Source organism: Polyergus mexicanus, unplaced genomic scaffold (assembly GCF_030449975.1).
Source record: "Polyergus mexicanus isolate NDT 795.1 unplaced genomic scaffold, iyPolMexi1.0 SCAF_13, whole genome shotgun sequence".
Lineage (NCBI taxonomy): Eukaryota > Metazoa > Arthropoda > Insecta > Hymenoptera > Formicidae > Polyergus > Polyergus mexicanus.
Genome location: NW_027223333.1, coordinates 88,922 through 107,042, shown reverse-complemented (window position 1 = coordinate 107,042; position 18,121 = coordinate 88,922). Strand labels below are relative to the sequence as shown.

The following is an 18,121-nucleotide window of genomic DNA, read 5'->3' as shown; positions in this document are numbered from 1 at the left end:
ATTACACAATCGATTCATCTTATATACTTGGTAAAATATATTTTATTAGCATAAGTTGCTGTTTACAAAACTCTATAACAAAATAAATTGAACAATCGGCTTATAAAAATCGGTAAATATTTTTACAAATTACAAATCATTGCAGAATTATTGTAAATTACAAATCAAATAAATTTTTTTAACAGATATTGCGAAGAATCTTGTGTGCTTTGTTGAAACATTCGGAAACGTTTACGAAGTGCATCATACATACACACATGCATATACACATCGATACCAAAGTGTATAAAAAGAAATAAAGTTTTGACATATTTATCGTGACGACATTTATATATCATATTTTGACATATAATACTTATGCCTTGTGCATTAAAAACGCTGTTATAATATCAATCTTCCGTTTAATAAATTATTGCTTCCAGTTATAGCTTCATTTTATCCATTATGCAAATTATTCTCAAAAGAGTGAAAAAATGCATTCATTACTTAATCGAGTTTCGATCTTCTTTAACAAGAGACAATATTGCATTTATCGATTAGATAAAAATTGTACCCATTTAATTATTCTAAATAATCACAAATTGATCAGTCGCTAAGTACTTAACTTAAGCCTCAATTCGATTCAATACAATTTACATAAGCGTAATTAATACGCTCGTAATGTCCACCATTTCCACTTACATCTCCACACAGATACACGAGACTACAAGGTGCGCCTATATCAGACTATATTATTAATATCAGACCGTGGCAAAAAATGCAATTTTGCGAGCGAAACCAATTAACAGAATAACGAACTTTATAATGCGGTTTCCCCGATAGCTGAAAATCGATCATTTGTCTTTGTTCTTTCATCTGCAACTTAGCTCGCGCATACATCGTTGTTTCAGCCTTATCTCGGCTGCTGGATATTTTTTTTAATCGACTAGTCACGTTATTTCGCCTGTTTTACTCTGCCTTGTATTGCCTCTCTCGCTTCATCGTGGCGGGAGCGATACTCGTCATCGTGACGATTCTGATGAGATTATAACGTAATCTCACACAATCGCTTTCCCCGCACGCGTTCTGCGCTCGCTTCCCGTAAACTATCCTTCCTAGATCCGCATTATGTTTACGGGCAAACGGATGCAATTGTTGTGTGACCAGCCAATTAATTAAGAACTTCAACGATAGGCTTTCGCCCTCTCTGCCCAGGCGAACAGATCCACGCTGGGTATCGCCTCGAAATCTGTGCAGTGTCTCAACTCGTTTCTGAAATATCAAAGAGGCAATATTAAACAATGAGTATAATATAGAAAACTCGGGTATTTTAATAATTTTAAACGCGTCACAGAAATAATTATATTTACCCGACTTGAGGCTTGAGGAATACATTGCGTTGCATGTGAGTGATGCTGTCACCATTGTCGCAGAATATTCGCGCTAAGGAGACATTATGCAATTGAACTAATTGCTCTGTAACATAGAGAGATAATTAATCAGAAATAGAAATAAACAATAATGCATTAACTCGGAATACATAATATGATATACGACTTACCAGACGTGAAGGGATGCGGTTGCACCGCGGAATCGTAGAAATACCTGTCGGTACGTTGAGATCGAGAGAACTGCTCATAAATGAGACAACGGAAAGTTGGACCAACCATGCCATCGTCCGCCGGTCTCTCCGCCATACCACCCACAATAAGATCGACGTCGTTGGGATGGGAATATATTGTACGCAGTTTTTTCACCATCTAATAATCAATCAATGATAATTGTATCGATGATTAATTTATCTTAAGAATATCAAATGCAAGAAGAGAAATATTTTTCAAGCTTACTTCCGTGGGAATGTAATCTAAGAAATCGTCGAACGTTCTGGCGGCAGGAAGTCTGCAATATCTGCGATAATAATTGTATCCTGGCAAGCCATGATCGCGACCACGTTGGATATCCAGGCTGACGGCATCCAAACCTAAATTATTGCCATTACTAGTGTACAATTTGCTTGTCATCTGAAATGCAAAAATAACTATTATTATGAGAGATTCTTTCCGATCGTATTGTTAGCAAAATTTTTCCTTATATAAAGGGGGGAAAAAAAAAACCGTTTGATACCGCACTTACGTCGGGAATAAGATTAATGTCCATTCTCTGGCTAGTCTGAGTAGCAAGACCACGAAGTAATCCGTCAAACACTTCCTCCGATTCGATTACGCGCGGATTGAAAAAGTGCTCCGCCAGATTAAGCGTTCTGTTCTGTTGACGAGAATTATCCGGCAAACTGGAACAAGATAAAGAGTCATACATATAGCTGTATACATTTTTATTCTATAAAAATTATATCCTTCGCATTATAATATTTACTTCAGCTTTCCTTGAATCAGTGAATTCAAGAAACGCAGCGCTGCAGTGGCAGCTTCGTTGCTAACCGACGGTTCATCGTCAGAATTATAATTGCGACTATGACTATTTCCTACGATGAGACCAGCGGCACGAATGTACCTTCTACCTAGCAAAATGGGTAGCCATTCTTTGTAAGTGACATGTTGAATCTCAGCAATTACGATGCGCCTAGCCTCCTGATACAGGATCTCGTCCGACCAATCCGCATTCAACTTGGCAAGTTTATCGGCGATGCGATTATGCTCGCGAAGCCAGATCGTGTGGATCACGGCTAACTGAGGTTCAATATTCACGCGATCGTCACCTGGTAGACGTATATTCGTCGAAATAATTTAAATTGCCTCGTATCAAATATACACACGATATGTATAAATGAAATTGACACGTACCGGAATTGTAGCAATCTTCTCCGCATTGCGACGCGAGTTCGGCATCTCCCCTCGGCAAGTACTCGTGATTGTTTCGCACGTTAACGCGAAGATGACCGCCTTCGAAAGTGCGGAGCTCGCGAGATTTCATCAAGGTAGATCCGTAAATCGTCGAACCGTCCAAAAAGTGGCTCACCTGATTCATCTGCAAAATATATATAGGTTAATAGATTATTATTTATATTGTATAATGAATTGTGCGAATCTCAGTTATAACTGACAATGAGTAGTATTTTTTTGAGTTTTTAAGATAATTATATTATATTATATTTTTTTGAAATAAAATGCTAAACTGTCATAATCTCGAATACGGAAAGTAATAATCGCGTACCTGTTCCACTGGTCCGAAAGTGCAGTCCGATCTTAAGACAGGTAAAGAGCGAACGTAATTCATACATCGAACGTAATGTTCGCCATAAACGGGATCGCGTTCTGGCACGCTGATAGGAGAACAATCTGGATGAATATGACGCGGTGATAGAGTGTCTCCATCAGGCTGACAGCAAGAGATCGGTTTTCCAGTTGACACTGTAATTAAGAAATAATTTTTGTAATGATAAAATTATGGCGAAGAGAGAATTGACATATTTTACAGATTTACTCGACGCTTGCTTTCACACATCATTTCTAAATTTTGATATACAATGACGGGCTTTAAGAAATTTTTCAAAAAATTACATCACATACGCGCGAGTATCGATTTATCTAATAAAAAAAATATATATTTACTATTATTTACATACAATCGAGATTATAAAATTATATCAAATCGATAAACACTTGCACATTTTTTACGAAACAGACGAGAAATTAATTAATCTACGCGCTGGAGCTCAAATTAGACATTTAAATTTAACCATACAAATTTATCCACTTACCCATTTTACGAACTGCGGTGTGAGCCATGTCGTGAGCGATAAATTGGCTCCATTCCATCACGGCCAGTGTTCTGCTTGCATCCGATTGATCGTTCGCAGTGGACAAAGCGGCGCTTACGAGCCTCGGGCTTGGCAGTGGTTTCTTTGTTTGTCCAACATGCCTCGGTTCTTGGATGCCTGCCCAAATCGAACATTAGACCTTTGTCGCGTGAACAGTACAAAGTCGCAAAATCGGAGTAAATCGGTGCTACTTTGGCGCGACGTGGTGCTTTCGCCGAACGCTCGCGAGACAGAATAAATCATAATTATCAAGTCGCGTGAAGAGCAAAATCATAATGGAAAACGATACGACAGTTCGTAAAATAATTAAATGTGCATCTGCGAACGCGAGCACACTCGCATAATATTGAAATTATATCTTATCATTGTGATCACTCCGATTTTAGCGAGCTGAAATACGCGCGCGCGCGCTTAAAATGATACGCGTGGCAATGTAGCACGAGAGAAGATTACAATTCTTGTCTATAGCTGCATAGAAATATTCCGCTCTAGCTATATAAATAGGCGAGTTTATTGCCGACTGTACTAATCTTGAAATCCTAACTGCGCCTGCCTATCTTGCCCGCGCGATAAATTTAACAGGGAACGATCAGAGAAGTAATTTCTTTTGCATCGCGACCACGGACGCGGAACGAATCATGAACAAGAGTACAAGCTATTATCGCTGACATAATTATATCTTATTGTCTATTCGCGAGAATTAATTTTCGTCTTTGGCACTGATCGGTCCCCGAGGAATCCTAAATCTCGTGCTACAAAGCGAGTAAGTACTTCGACTACTTCGACTTGTACGTTCTGATGCGTTGTCGAACGACGAGCCGTTTGTTGTTCCTTAAAGCGTGGCAGAGACGCGATTGCGAAACGATCGGATTTAATCCGATACCCTGGCATCGAAGTTACGGCCGCTCGGATCGAGAACGCTCGCAGAAACGTCCCGCGAACTTATATGCGATATATGTAGATGTAGATGATCAATGAAGGTGTTCGAACGAATGAACCGAGAATTGGGAGAAGATTCTAAATTGCGATTTTTAAAGACATTGAGAATTTTCGCCGCGAAACCGTGACAAAAGTGTTTCTACGAGCAATTTCTGTTAAAAGATGAGAAATTCAAGCGATATGTGCGAGAATGAAGAGTATCGCTATTTTATCAAATAAAAAATTTAAGCTTAGAAATATGCTATGCTTCTACACTTTTCACCCGAAAGCGTGTATATTGCGTAAAATATGTATATATATTAGCCGGCAGAGCTATTAGATGCGACTAAATTAGATACGACTCCCAAGTCGAGTCCCTTCGCTCGGGTACCTTCGCGAGAGCCCCGTATTTGGCGCCAATTGAACAGAAAACAATTCGAACTAGCGTTACATAATAAATATGATACATTATTAGGTATATCCGAATTAGTTTACATACACATTTTCTACTGCTGGATAGAATCTCCCGACCGGGGCACCTATCGTAGGCAGTATTATTCACTGCTACACTCAGGCATTTTATGCTCTATGTGCCTTATCGCACAACAACTGTAATGCAAATCACAGAATATAATTTGTTAAGCCAATCGACGAACGTTTATCCATTTGCGCCCAAGGATCAGTATGCGTGTACGATTTCATACATGTATATATATATATATATATATATATATATATATATATATATATATATATATATATACATGTATGCATCTAGTACATATCGTGTTTATACACACGCATACATATATATGTGTGTCTACGTATGTATATACGTGAGTGTGTTTTATGGAGATGATAAGTCGGGTAGGTAGGTTAGTAGATGGAGGTTGCTGGTTCGTGATGAGACAACGTCCAAAGACGTTATTCTGCTCGGATGGAAAAATCAAAAATGCAGCGATATCTAATCGGTAAGCTTTGGATGATACCGGACACGAAAAAAGTGCGCCGCGACATAAATCGTAGAAAAGAAATTGTTCGCAATTTTATCGTGAATTCTTTTCAATGCGAACTCTTTATCATTTTTCTAATAATATTACGCTGCTTATAAATGAGAACTTTGGCGCGTGTATATTATAACAAATATATCGATTATCTTGTATATTTGTTTTTTTATGAGCCGAAATAGAATACGTGATTATGTTTGTATCGTACAAATGATATTTGCGAAATATTAAATTCACGCATGTTTCATTCGATTCTTTCGATAAAAAATAGTTTTTATTGTGTTCTTATATACCTAATTTTTAAATTTTAATACACGAATTCGATATTTTATCCTGATTTTAATATTGCAGACTAAGAGGCAAAATATTACAGGCGGAAAATAGAAATAATAACGAGACTCGATTAGTAACAATCAGTATTTTTAATCCCTAGAATGCGAACATTATCGTTGACTAAATTTATTATCATCTTCATTTATTTTCGTTTTTTAGATATTGATTTCAAACTCGTATGTTCTGTACTCCAGTATTAAAGTATTAAAGTATATTAACTAAACTCTTAGGTTTGAAAAAATTCTAAATATCTTAGAATAAATCTATTTATATCTTGAAAAAAGCGCGCAGGACACAAAAGCTAATGCATCAACAATGAATGACATTGACATAATGCGGTGTGTCGTTTAGTGAATTCATGTTCCCATGTAACAAGAAGCTCGAGAATCTCGCGAGTCCGCAGAAAGAGAATACAATAATACCGGTCTCTTTATCCGAGCCGAGTGGACTCGAGTGAAGTGAAAACAAAATTATGCATCCCTCTTTATCTGCGTTAACATAATCGCGGTATGACACATGCAGGAATTTATCACTCTACTGCGACCGTGCGAGCAGATAATGTATAATAATCGCCGTTGCAGAGTCGTCATTATTTCTAACTGTCATTTCTCAATAAAAATATCTACAAGGATGACTAAATGGTACGAATTTTTATCATCGCGTATTTTGTCACGATGACGCATTCGTAACAATATAATCGATATACGCAACTGCGAACGAGCATCGCACGAAGCAACGTTTACCTAACACCAGTTATTATTCGCGACATTCGCGGTAAACATTCTAAGTATAGTCAAATTTAAAAAATCGCGAAGAATTTTCAATGTTTCGTATAATCGTCATAATCTTATCATTTTCTATTCATTACGACATTTTTGATATATCGGTATATCTAATTTGATTCGAGAAACTCGCATACGACTTCGCGCAATTTATTTTATTCAATAAAAATCTTGTCTCACTCGAAACTGATTCTATCAGGAGGCAAATAATTCCCCAAGAGATGGAATGGGCAGAAGGAGGAAAGGGGGATTGACTTGAATGAAATTGGGGAAGAAAAAGGAAAGCGCAAAACGTTCAGAGGCTGCAAATAATTATACCATTATTATTCCACACAAAAATTAACGACAAAGAGTTTACGACAAAGAGCGCGCATTTGCAAACCGCTCCGTTACGAAATTTCGTCCCGTGCGAGATCCCAGGGGTTGAGGTGTGATTCGCGCGCGGGGGGGGGGGGGTTATTCCGCGACTGGATCGAAAGAGTGTGATGTGACGCGCGATCAGCAATTATTTCCCTAATAATATAGCGACGCGACGATTGATATGTGCAATTCAAGCCTGGACGGGTGATGAGAGAACGATGCCATATCGCGAACTAACAACCATATCGTTGACAACAAATGGAAGCGCGATGGGGGAAAGGGGGGACTAGAAAGAGAGAGAGAGAGAGAGAGAGAGAGAGGGAGGAAGCGCGATCACGATAGGAGACACCCTTACCGTCAAAATATTGGGAGAACAAAACTCTGGTGTACGCGGTCATGGCGCTGCCCCAGCTCGGATTCTCAATGTTGTTGCAAGTGCCGTCGATGCTGCGGTACTTTGACATTTCGTCGCATTCCACGCTATGCACCGCGGCGCAAGATTCACCGAGCGGGGTACCCTGCAGACCGAGCGTCGATATGTAGCGGGCGCAGTCATTCTTATCTAAACCAAACCTGCGATAAAATCACATAAATTCATATACGAATGTCGATTAATTTCGGCCTGCAAGGAGAAGGATATCGAGATTCGATAATGATCGATAATAATTGTGTATATAATAATATTGCAGAATCCATAATCTCTGCACAATGGAATATCGATAAAATTTTGACGATTAATGAAGATAAAAATATTTGGAAGATATCTCGATTAATTAATCGAATACATACCTGCGGCAGTTTTGGTGCACGAGATACGACGATGCTTTCGTCGCTACAACGGCACCGATACTCCTCTCGAAAGCATCTGCGGATGGATAAGAATCCCAGAATTGTTTCTGAGCCGGACTCTGTGCCTGGAGTTCGATACCGGCATTCGCGATATTTCTCTCAAGAGTCCTCATGTGATTGATTAGCGTTTGCGCGAATGCGATCGAGTTGTTTAGACTAGTTTCATCGATCCTGGGCAATCTTCGATTTTCGAAACGGCTCGTGTCCACGACGGCATTCGAGCCGTAGTTAATGGCTGGTAATCCTGAAAATGATTCTTTGAAACATTTCGAGATAATGAGTGAATTATAATTTAAATAACGTGCGATGTAAAATAAAATATTAAAACGCGATGTATCGGAAAATATCATTCAACAAAACTTTCGACGCTCAGCTTGAATCTTCATTTCGAAATAAGACCGATCGAATGTTGTCCGACATGTCTGGATATGTCATTTCCAATAATTGCTAAATCGACGCGAGCTTAAAGATAGATAGTAAGATACACGTAATAATGTTAAAATTACAAATTTATTTTTTTCGTCGAATATCTGCGATTCTGTAGAAGAAAGTAATGCAAAATATGTAAAATGTGTTTAAAAACAGACCATAGAAACACGTTTCGACACTCCATTAATTATACGACAGTAATTTCAACCGAAATTTCAAACAAGATATTTATGGAAATATTTGCGGGAGCTAAAATCATTAGCGATCTTTCATATTTCGCGGCGTGAGATTTTTGATTAAATCCGATTGCAGTAGATACTTACCAATGGTAAGATAATTCTGCAGTGATTCGGGCACCTTGTACGTGCCGATTGAATGAGAGTGTCCCAGGAAGCCCAACGTCTGCAGGGACACCCAGAGAATTGCCAAAATGGCAACGGAGCCCGCCATAACACCGCCGGCTGCACAAAACGAAATGACTTAACTAATAAAATCATTGAGACGAGACGTGCTCTACTCTACATCCCAACATGTGACTCATGTATCCGCCTTGCGTTTTAACTTGTACGCGCGACGCCGCAAAGTGAGCCACGTCGTTGGCTCTCTTTGGCGAATGAAAATGCGATATTAATATCGCGTAGCTCGTCCGAGAAAGGATGTCACCGCGCTTCGTTTGGCTCCCATTAACGAATACATACATACCAGATATGTATACATACAGTGTATTGAGTGATCGTTAATTAACGATGAATTATATGCTTTCTTATTATACATTATTCATATTATTACCATATTCATATCGCACGTTTGTGCGAAAATGTCTTCGATAGTCGGATCTTGATTCTTATCTCATGTTGATATTGAACGCAATATCAAAACACTCCGATTAAATATAATTAGTCCGACTTGATTGCTCTAATCATCTACAATAATAATGCTGACTGTATTTAACGCATCTAAAACACGCTCACGTGTATGTAAATTTGGTCTTCGGAACAGAGACATTTATCTTCTCATTCGTAGTACTTAAAATAAAAATGTCCGCTTTGTGTTCACGTGCTCGCTGAAATGTTACGGTTCTCATCGGTGTGAACCGAAACGTAAAATATTCTAAAAAAACTTTCGCCGAGACAGTTACCGCGAAACGCTTACCGACTTACATCGTTTCGATTTAATGTTATCTTTGATGTTTTTCTCATTATGAAAATCGTCAATATCTTTTTATTATCGTCAACATATTTTCTTAGTGTATAATATGCAATATACTTTATGTGGTATTAAATTTTATACGATGCGATGCTGAGGTAGACAAACTTCTAATCTTAATAAATTTGCCACGAAATGTACTTGCATTTCAATGAAATGAAAATGAAACATTTCATAAATAATGTCAATATTTCAAAGATAAAATGCCAGCTTTGGAAAGATAAAAAAAAAAAAAAAAAAAAAAAAATCGCGAGTCTAAAAAATAGAAATGCATCTTACAGGATGCAAATTTAGAGTTAATCAAGTGCATAATGGTAAATGCGAGCGCTAGATGATAAACGGCGTATTTTTTCCTTTGCGACCTTCGCGTATATTGTTGGTTTATTTATAGGCCGTATTTTAGCCGTGTTATATCGGTGAAATAGCATGTGTCTGTGTGCAATTCCTACTCGTATCTCGTTAATACGGTAAACACGCGCTGTTCACGTGCATAACGCATGGCCAGATGTACGAGTAATTCTATTCGTTATCACGCTGATAACACGCTCCTCCTTTACGATCGCATATAGAGAGTGTTTTGACGAGGTGACAAGATAACGAGAGTTATTTCCGCCTGTCTGGAATATTAGATTAGACCGAAATCGGATAATAGCGGGCCTTTAATTTTATTAAATTACTAGTAATATTTATTACATTATGATTTTTATTTAAAATTATTGGATTCTCTAATATTATATCACCACCGATATTCTTCTCGTAATTACATCGATACGATTAAAGATTTATTTTGATCTCGGAAGCGATAGCAGCAATTTATGCAAAAAAAAATTCTATATCTTGAAGAAGTTATTGACACGTGACACGTATGCAAATTGCAGCTGCTTGATGTGCAATCATCGTCGGATCATTTCTATGTATGTCTATCGCGAGCAAGAAAACAGTATAATTGAAAATGCAAAGGTTCATTCGCGAGACACGTGAACAAGAATCGCGACATGATGGCGCCACTAATATTAGCATATTCTGGTAAATAGATTTAACTCGTGTGTTGTCAGGAACGAAATATATATATATATATATATATATATATATATATATATATATATATATTGTATATATATATAAGAAAGTATGATTTTTTTATCTATTTCTTATCTACTCTTCTCTACTACATATTTGATGTGTTTATGAGATAATATGACGCATTCTCACGATTCTTTAAGCATACTTTATGCTATAAGCATATTCAATAATAACAATATCATTTCAAAATTTGTTGACGCGCTGTGAATAGATTATATATATTTTTCCAATTTTAAGACATCGACATCCTCTACAGACGAGGATACATATTCCCTATCGATATTTCTAAGTACATCAGATAAATTATTACCGGGCATATGATCCATAGGCTTCTCCAATCCGTGCATTGCGTACACCCAACGATTATTATCGACCGGTGCGATGAGAAACATTCTCCGACGAAACGCAAATAAATACAGCGACGAGAAAATTCGCTATTTATCGTTTTTCGTCGCGTATCAAATAAATCGCCAGGACAATTCGCAGAACGTCTTTCACAGTTTTTTATACACGGCAAATTGTCGCGACTCCGTCGGCTCTCTAAGAGAGCAAATGTCAAAACTCACAGATCTCGCGACGAGAAACGACACGAGGACTGAGTTTGTTAACACGCCTGGTGTCAGGTGTACGCGTGGCGACCGATAGAAACGCACTTCGACGATGGCAACAACGGACGGAGTTTCGTGCTGAGAATACACGGATTCCCCTCTCCGTTCCTCCTTCTCTCTGTCTCGCTAAGTATCCTATCAACTATACCTTCTCACACTTATCCATTCTCATTTAATTACGAGTAATCTCTGTCTCGTTCCTTCTTTTATCTCAGGTTCGACGTGAGTGTACGCGAAATTGCGGTATCGGTTAAGATGCCTCAAGTATATCTATCGATTTCGCGAAATATGCGTTACGTTACTGAATATTCCGATATACAGTGTATCGTTCATCACGTTTCCTCTTACATATCTGTACGCGGTTACGCTTTTACGCTCTCGCTCGCTCAATTCATGCTCTCTCTCTCTCTCTCTCTCTCTCTCTCATTAATTCTAGCCTTCTCTCTCGATCACGTGCACACGCTGCGCACATTGATTCCTCAAAGATATTCTCCAGCTCGCTCTTTCCTTCGCTTTTCTTCATTCATCTCGCTTCGCGCGCTGACTCGCCAGCATTTCCATTGGTTCGCCAACTTCCCCACCAAGAGTGAGTCATCTTATTTAGCTCGAAAAAAAAAAAATTCTATCACTCGGTGAGCACGTGCTCGTCCACCTCCATCACGCCCCGTTGTATGCCGGTTGTCGAAGCATTGCCGTAGAATTATCGTGTTTCTTTCTTCGATAATAATTTAATTCATCAATCTTATCCCGTGTTTTTATCAGCATAGCCACGCGTTTGTGTGTACGATTTCAAATAGATATAATATGAAAAAAATATCAAAATATTTATCCTGGAGATACTGACCCTTGTATCTTTTTACGCTATCTAAATGTGTAACTATTATTCATCATCGACTTTGATATTACGTAGGGATCTTGTTTCACATTATCATGATTGTATTAAAATTACAAAGATGCTTCGAATATAGCTGTTATTGCTCACAAATATTATAACCAACGAGAAGAGAGAATAAGAATCTTATCTTGGATAGAAGCGATAAAAGAACGATAGGAGCGTGTTGAGAAAAACATATCTATCTATCTATCTATTTATATGTTAATATCTTTTATCTCTTTCTTTCTCAGCAGGAGTACAACGTCACTCTTATTATAGATAAGGATTGCAATTCCATTTTATATAATGTAACAAACAGAATTTTTGTGTATAGAATCTACATAAACTTGTGAAGATATAATAGATAATTATATATTAATATATCTCTAAGGGTTTTTATCTTAGATTCCCTCGTAAAACTATACAGTTTTACCACTTCTGTGCAATCTCCTATAGGTCTCGCAGTACTTTTCCATTACTTTCGCCGTAGCAATATACAGGGTGTAAGAAAAATATGATTCTTTCTCTTTCCATTAAACTTTAGTATTCTTTATTAAATTTTGATAGAGTCTTTTCTTTAGTAAAACTTTAATATAATACGTATGTATATTTTAAATGTTGACAAACAAAATTTTAAAAATAGCAGCGATCTCTTTGCGTATCGAAAAAAGATAAATTCGACAACGTTTCTGTACATATATAAATCTGGCACTATAAAGAATTGCTCTACATATGTATGGCACTTGGTGAAATTGGCCCAACAAACCCATGATTAAATTACAGATAGAGTTTATTAAATTACTGCTACCGTATGTATAAGACTTACAAAACAAGGATAAACAACTTAATTAAGAAAAGTATTATTGTCAATAATAGATAATATAAATGATAGATCGATGATAATAGATCCTATAAAAAGCTTTTGCCACTCATTCGATTAAGCAAAACCTTGATAATAAAATTGTTAAGGTCAGTCAAAGGAGAATTTATAAAAAGAATGAATCGATCGATGCCATTTACTGAAACTGTAAGATTGAAAATAAACTGCGTATTTGAAAATATTCTTTAAAATATCCCGAGATATTCTTTTTTATTTATTTTCATCAAGTTTATTGCAATTATTTATATAATTGTTGGGTAATTATTTGAAATTATAAATGAAATTAACAATAATAAAAGGCATATTCGCGATATCAATTATATATTTTATAGATATAATAAAGACATATCACACAAAGAAAAAGGCTGAGATATTGCTTTTTTCTTGTTTTTTTACTTTAAATTTATTTACTTGCGCATTTGACATATATGCAAGATAAATGAAAAGAAAATAACCACAGAGATCTTCTCTTCTCCCTTTCAAAATATTTGGGCACATGTATCTATATGTAGCCAAATGCCGGATGTATTTTTATATCGTATATATCTATTATCTATTGTATAATACAAAGGATAAGAATTTTTAAAAATAATAAATTTTTTTAATTAATGACGTCAAATTTAATTCTTGCTTTATCTTTTTTGAAGAATAAAAATTATACTGAAAGAGATTAATTGCAAGAAAGACATCTCTCTTATCATTTAAACTGTGGAGTAAATATCTTTCTTTCAATCACATTGCATAGTGATTTATTTCTAGAACTTTAACGCAATTTCGATCGATCACTACAACGAATCGATGAGTATTTTCTCATTAAAATGCACGCAGAACTTTCATCGTAGCGTTCACTCGCGACGATACCCTGCGTGTCATTCGGGTCGACGAACGCGTATCGCGTATGTGTGTCGGGCTTACCTAAATACGATTTCTTGCAGCGTTCTATTCCTAGATAGTCGTGTAGGCAGTAGAATACCTCAACGCCCATCTTTTTCCCTCTGGAATGAATGTTGAGAGGGCCTGCGCGGGACAGGCCCTTGCTCGCGAAAGTTACACCGATGATTACGGCTACTCCTCGTGGGGGAATACGCGACGCGTACTCTGATTATATGTATATATACATATATCCACCCGTCAAATATCCACCCCGAATCAATATATATATACGAGTATATCGACTTACGCGACTTCCCTCTTTCGCGCTTCTGAAGAATCGCGATTTTGGGACTCCTTTACGAATAAACGAATTCTACACCGGCACTATCATACGAATTTCTTTCGTGTGTCAAATTAACGGAAACGAACGGAGCCCAAGCACGGAGCAGCTGATTCTGCCGCATCGACTATCCCAATTCGGCTTCCTTACCCCTACCCTACTCTAGCTCGGTCGATCGAACTTTTCTTACCCTCTCTTAACGCATGCGCTTTTCGGTCGCGGAAGTCATTGTGCGTAAGCGTGCGTCGTATTTGCGTCGTATACACATAAGAAACGCAGATTGCTCGTAAACGAGAATCAGATATAGGAATGCAATAACAGAGATAGCGATATTTAATGAGCTATTTCTCTTTCTCTCTTTTTTTTTATGAAAAATACAAAGGACAGACTTACGTCCGAAAAGATAGCGAATTTATTAAGTAGTTTTGTTCTTTCTATTCGAGTGAATATTTTCCGCTTATGCTACAGATTGGATGAAAGCAGTTCATGCTTTCTATGTCTTTGATTTTTGCTAATACTCTGTATATCTTATATTGCATTAGGAATGCGGTCAACGTCATTTAACAATATGTTCATGCATCGGTTATTTAACTTGCGACTTGTCTGGCGATTGTGTCTGAGTATTCAATGATGTAATATTAGGAAATAAGATTATATCTATTACACAATGAAAATGTTGATTCTCATGCAAAATACTAAAGATGCATTACGATCGTTGACCTCAATTTTAACAATAGATTCTCCGATCAATCTGAAATCGATTTTATCTTTGAATGGCGAGGCGTTAATAATTTTTAAATTACACGCAATTGAAAATAAAGGGATTCTATGAGAACAAAAGATTACGAGAATTTCTAGGATACATTTAAGTAATAAATATTATCGTTTTTTCGAACGACAACAATAATTTTAAAATTTTTAATAAAAGCTTAGTTCACTTAGAATTCTTGCATTTTTTTTTTAAATAGAATTATTTACATAGAGATGAAAAAAATGGAAACAAAAAGATTTTATATAAAATTAACTCGAGCCAAATTATTGCTAGAAGTGAGATGAAATGATGATAAAGCAGATTCAAGATAAATCCCGAATCTCGAACCGAGTGCACTCGGCAGATGCTCGTAGAGCGCTGAGAATGGCAAGAAACTGTAAATACGTATAGGCCGGTTAAACTAGCACGTGATATGAACGTGATAATGAATAATTTCGTGCAATGTTCTTATAGATTCCGCTTCTCTCCTCATATCGTTCCTATAATCTTGTTTCCCCTAAAGAAATCGGTTGCATCGGCTATGCAAATCTATATCTTTTTTTTTCGTTTTTTTAAATAATTTATATGAATTTAGACATGGATATAATTTTCTTCTTTCCCTTTTGATTTCCCTCTGGATTTTAATAATCGAGATATATTAAAATTATGAATTGATGATAACTCTGATTTCTATTTTTCAAATAAATTTTTTTTTAAATATAGCTTTCTAATTGATACTGAAACAATATTTATTTAATTTTTTATTAAAAAAAGCTTATATTAAGAGTATATATCTTTTATGAAGGAATATTTTATTAAATTGGAGAACGCATATAACGCAGTGTTAAATTTTAGTCCGATACATGATACTATAATATGATCAGTACATACAGAGACATCTGAAGACACAAATCGCAACTCTCTACTAATTTATATTTATCAGACAATGATAATAAATCGATACCTGCATTGTTCTGAATTTTATAAGCATGTTATGCATTGTGCTATACTGTAGAAAATATAATTTTGAAGATTTTAGATTGTAGAATTAATATTCGACTATGAGAATTAATTTGAAGATAACACAACAATTTAAACACTTTATAAACGTTCATTTTTGATACAAATATCATATGCACATATTATATCGATTAGCCGCGAATGGATTATTGGCGCAGATCTTGGCACAAACCAAAACTGGTTTCTTTTCGTACATTAATACACACAATATTAATAAATTATATGATACTGAGCAATTTTTATTGTCTGTATCTTATTGAAGCGAGAGAAAATATCTTCTATTTTGTCGCAGAAATGCGCCTTGCTCACCTAGCATTTCAAAATTGCGTCCAGTATTTTTGAAAATTACTGTATATATAGTTTTATCGAATGCAAAATTATAATATACCCGTTCTATATTCTCTTCAGCACAATACACGTTACACGCTCCAGAAATTACTGTTCTTTTTCGCACCACCAAACCGTTTCAAGTGCAAACTGCGCCTACCCGAGATGCGCATTCGTTTTATTTATATAAGTAGCTGTACTTACGTAAAACTATATTCTTCAGTTGATATCTTCACGAAAGAACGGTGATATTGTTGACGTGATAAACTGGTCCGTTTGCCGAGTAACGCGGTTTATATTGGCCAGTACAAATTCCAGAATCACTGGCAACGCCGCTTCTGTTGCATCCCCTTTTTCGCGCTCGAAAGCAACAGTTATCTCGAGTTGTGACGTTTTCGGATAAGAAGATAGTGGGGTCGTTCCTGGTCAAATCTTTATCCCGAATCGGAAAGTTTATCGCGACTTATGATGCGGTTATACGCTTATATAGTCTTGTGAAATTGACGAGAATGACGCCACGATGACAAATTGGTGGAAGAGACGCATAGAGAGGGAGATACTATTCGTAGAAGGCAACTGCGCAAACAAAGGGTCGGAGTTTTAATTATAAATGAATATAGTACACTCGCATGCATTTGATTAAAACAGAGAATTTTTCTTTTTAATGTAAAGATAAGGATTTTTTTCTCTCTCTTCGTTTAACACTAACATAGCTTCTGTTATTTTTTCAGTTATCGAATAATATTAGCTAATAATATCGCTTTATAAGCAAATTATAATTGCAAAATATATTTTCTATTTAATTTTAATAAGCTTAATTCTTTATTACATTTTTGAAATTTGTCAATCAAAATATAATATCGATCAAAAAATATAGTAAATAACGAAATAAATAAAACTACCCTCATTATAGTTGATATTTTTGTAAGCATTTATTTTTACTATTTTAAAGAATATTAGACGGAGACATGATACTAGAAATTAATAATACCTTAATAATGCATGACGAGAGAGAGAGAGAGAGAGAGAGAGGGGGGGGGGGAGGGGAGAGAGAGATTATAGACAAGAATTGGAGTAATGGAGGAAAAAGCGGTGGAATACATTGCATGCTTTGGTGAAAAACACGTAAGCGTGAAATCCCAGATTTAATCGATATTTCCTAATAGTACGTAGCAAACATCGTTAAGGCAAAAGCATAATTCATCTGTGTATACTAGGAAAAACATTTCTTATGTTGACGCCAATAAAATAATTATTCTAGACACGGGATGTTCCGTTTCATTTTATATTGCATTCGAGCGCGTGATCAGTGACACATATCAACAATGGGGCCAACAATCTTCTTGACACTCAATCTTAGAAGTATTATATTCATTCGGTGCAAAGTCTTCTTATGCTTTATGGGAAAACACGTGTTCTTTCGCAAGTTTATAGTTTCAGAATAAAATTGCTACGCAATACTGATTTTAAATTGGAATTAAATGACTTAATATTTATCTATTATATAATTTGATGTTACATGTACATATATATCTCAATTCTTTAAAAACCATGTATTGTATTGTATATATATATATATATATATATATATATATATATATATATATATATATATATATATAATCGCATTTTTTTTCTGATTTATTATTTTTATAAGACGTGTTATTTTATTATACGTATCATGAGGAATATATTTATATTTATCGAGTAAATATATTTTTGTA

General features: G+C 36.0%; 2 protein-coding genes across 6 annotated transcripts in view; one reads left to right on the top strand and one right to left on the bottom strand.

Moving 5' to 3' along the window:
- Positions 1 to 18,121, top strand: part of LOC138938939 (synaptic vesicle glycoprotein 2B) — a 31,485-nt gene that overhangs the window by 1,747 nt on the left and 11,617 nt on the right. Inside the window, exon 1 of one of the 2 annotated variants that reach the window (XM_070306357.1) lies at positions 5,586 to 5,646. The exons of the other annotated variant lie outside the window; for it this stretch is intronic. Within the exon in view, the coding sequence (XP_070162458.1) occupies positions 5,613 to 5,646 (34 nt within the window). The 5' untranslated portion in view covers positions 5,586 to 5,612. Of the gene's footprint in view, positions 1 to 5,585; positions 5,647 to 18,121 lie in introns of those variants that run through there. 2 annotated transcript variants of the gene reach the window in all.
- LOC138938937 (salivary peroxidase/catechol oxidase) lies at positions 29 to 16,842 on the bottom strand. Of its 4 annotated transcripts, none has more exons than XM_070306354.1 (13): positions 16,602 to 16,842; positions 8,759 to 8,896; positions 7,947 to 8,262; positions 7,513 to 7,730; positions 3,698 to 3,874; positions 3,151 to 3,347; positions 2,781 to 2,964; positions 2,353 to 2,695; positions 2,113 to 2,269; positions 1,827 to 2,000; positions 1,541 to 1,739; positions 1,350 to 1,455; positions 29 to 1,251 (listed from the first exon to the last, which is right to left on the bottom strand). In XM_070306354.1, the coding sequence occupies exons 2-13, from the start codon at positions 8,883 to 8,885 to the stop codon at positions 1,164 to 1,166; spliced, it is 2,286 nt and encodes a 761-aa protein (XP_070162455.1). In that variant the 5' UTR covers positions 8,886 to 8,896; positions 16,602 to 16,842; the 3' UTR covers positions 29 to 1,163. The 4 variants fall into 4 exon arrangements, with proteins under 4 accessions (XP_070162455.1, XP_070162453.1, XP_070162452.1 ...); XM_070306352.1 differs by lacking the exon at positions 16,602 to 16,842 and adding an exon at positions 14,002 to 14,538; XM_070306351.1 differs by lacking the exon at positions 16,602 to 16,842 and adding an exon at positions 11,035 to 11,710.

What these genes read in the sequence shown, in the direction of transcription:
- LOC138938937 (XM_070306351.1), bottom strand. Translation starts at nt 11,116, where the DNA reads ATGTTTCTCATCGCACCGGTCGATAATAATCGTTGGGTGTACGCAATG. An exon ending in TAGATTACATTCCCACGGAA is followed by an intron (nt 1,740 to 1,826) that starts GTAAGCTTGAAA and finishes ATTGATTATTAG; the next exon opens with ATGGTGAAAAAACTGCGTAC. An exon ending in ACCGCATCCCTTCACGTCTG is followed by an intron (nt 1,456 to 1,540) that starts GTAAGTCGTATA and finishes TCTATGTTACAG; the next exon opens with AGCAATTAGTTCAATTGCAT.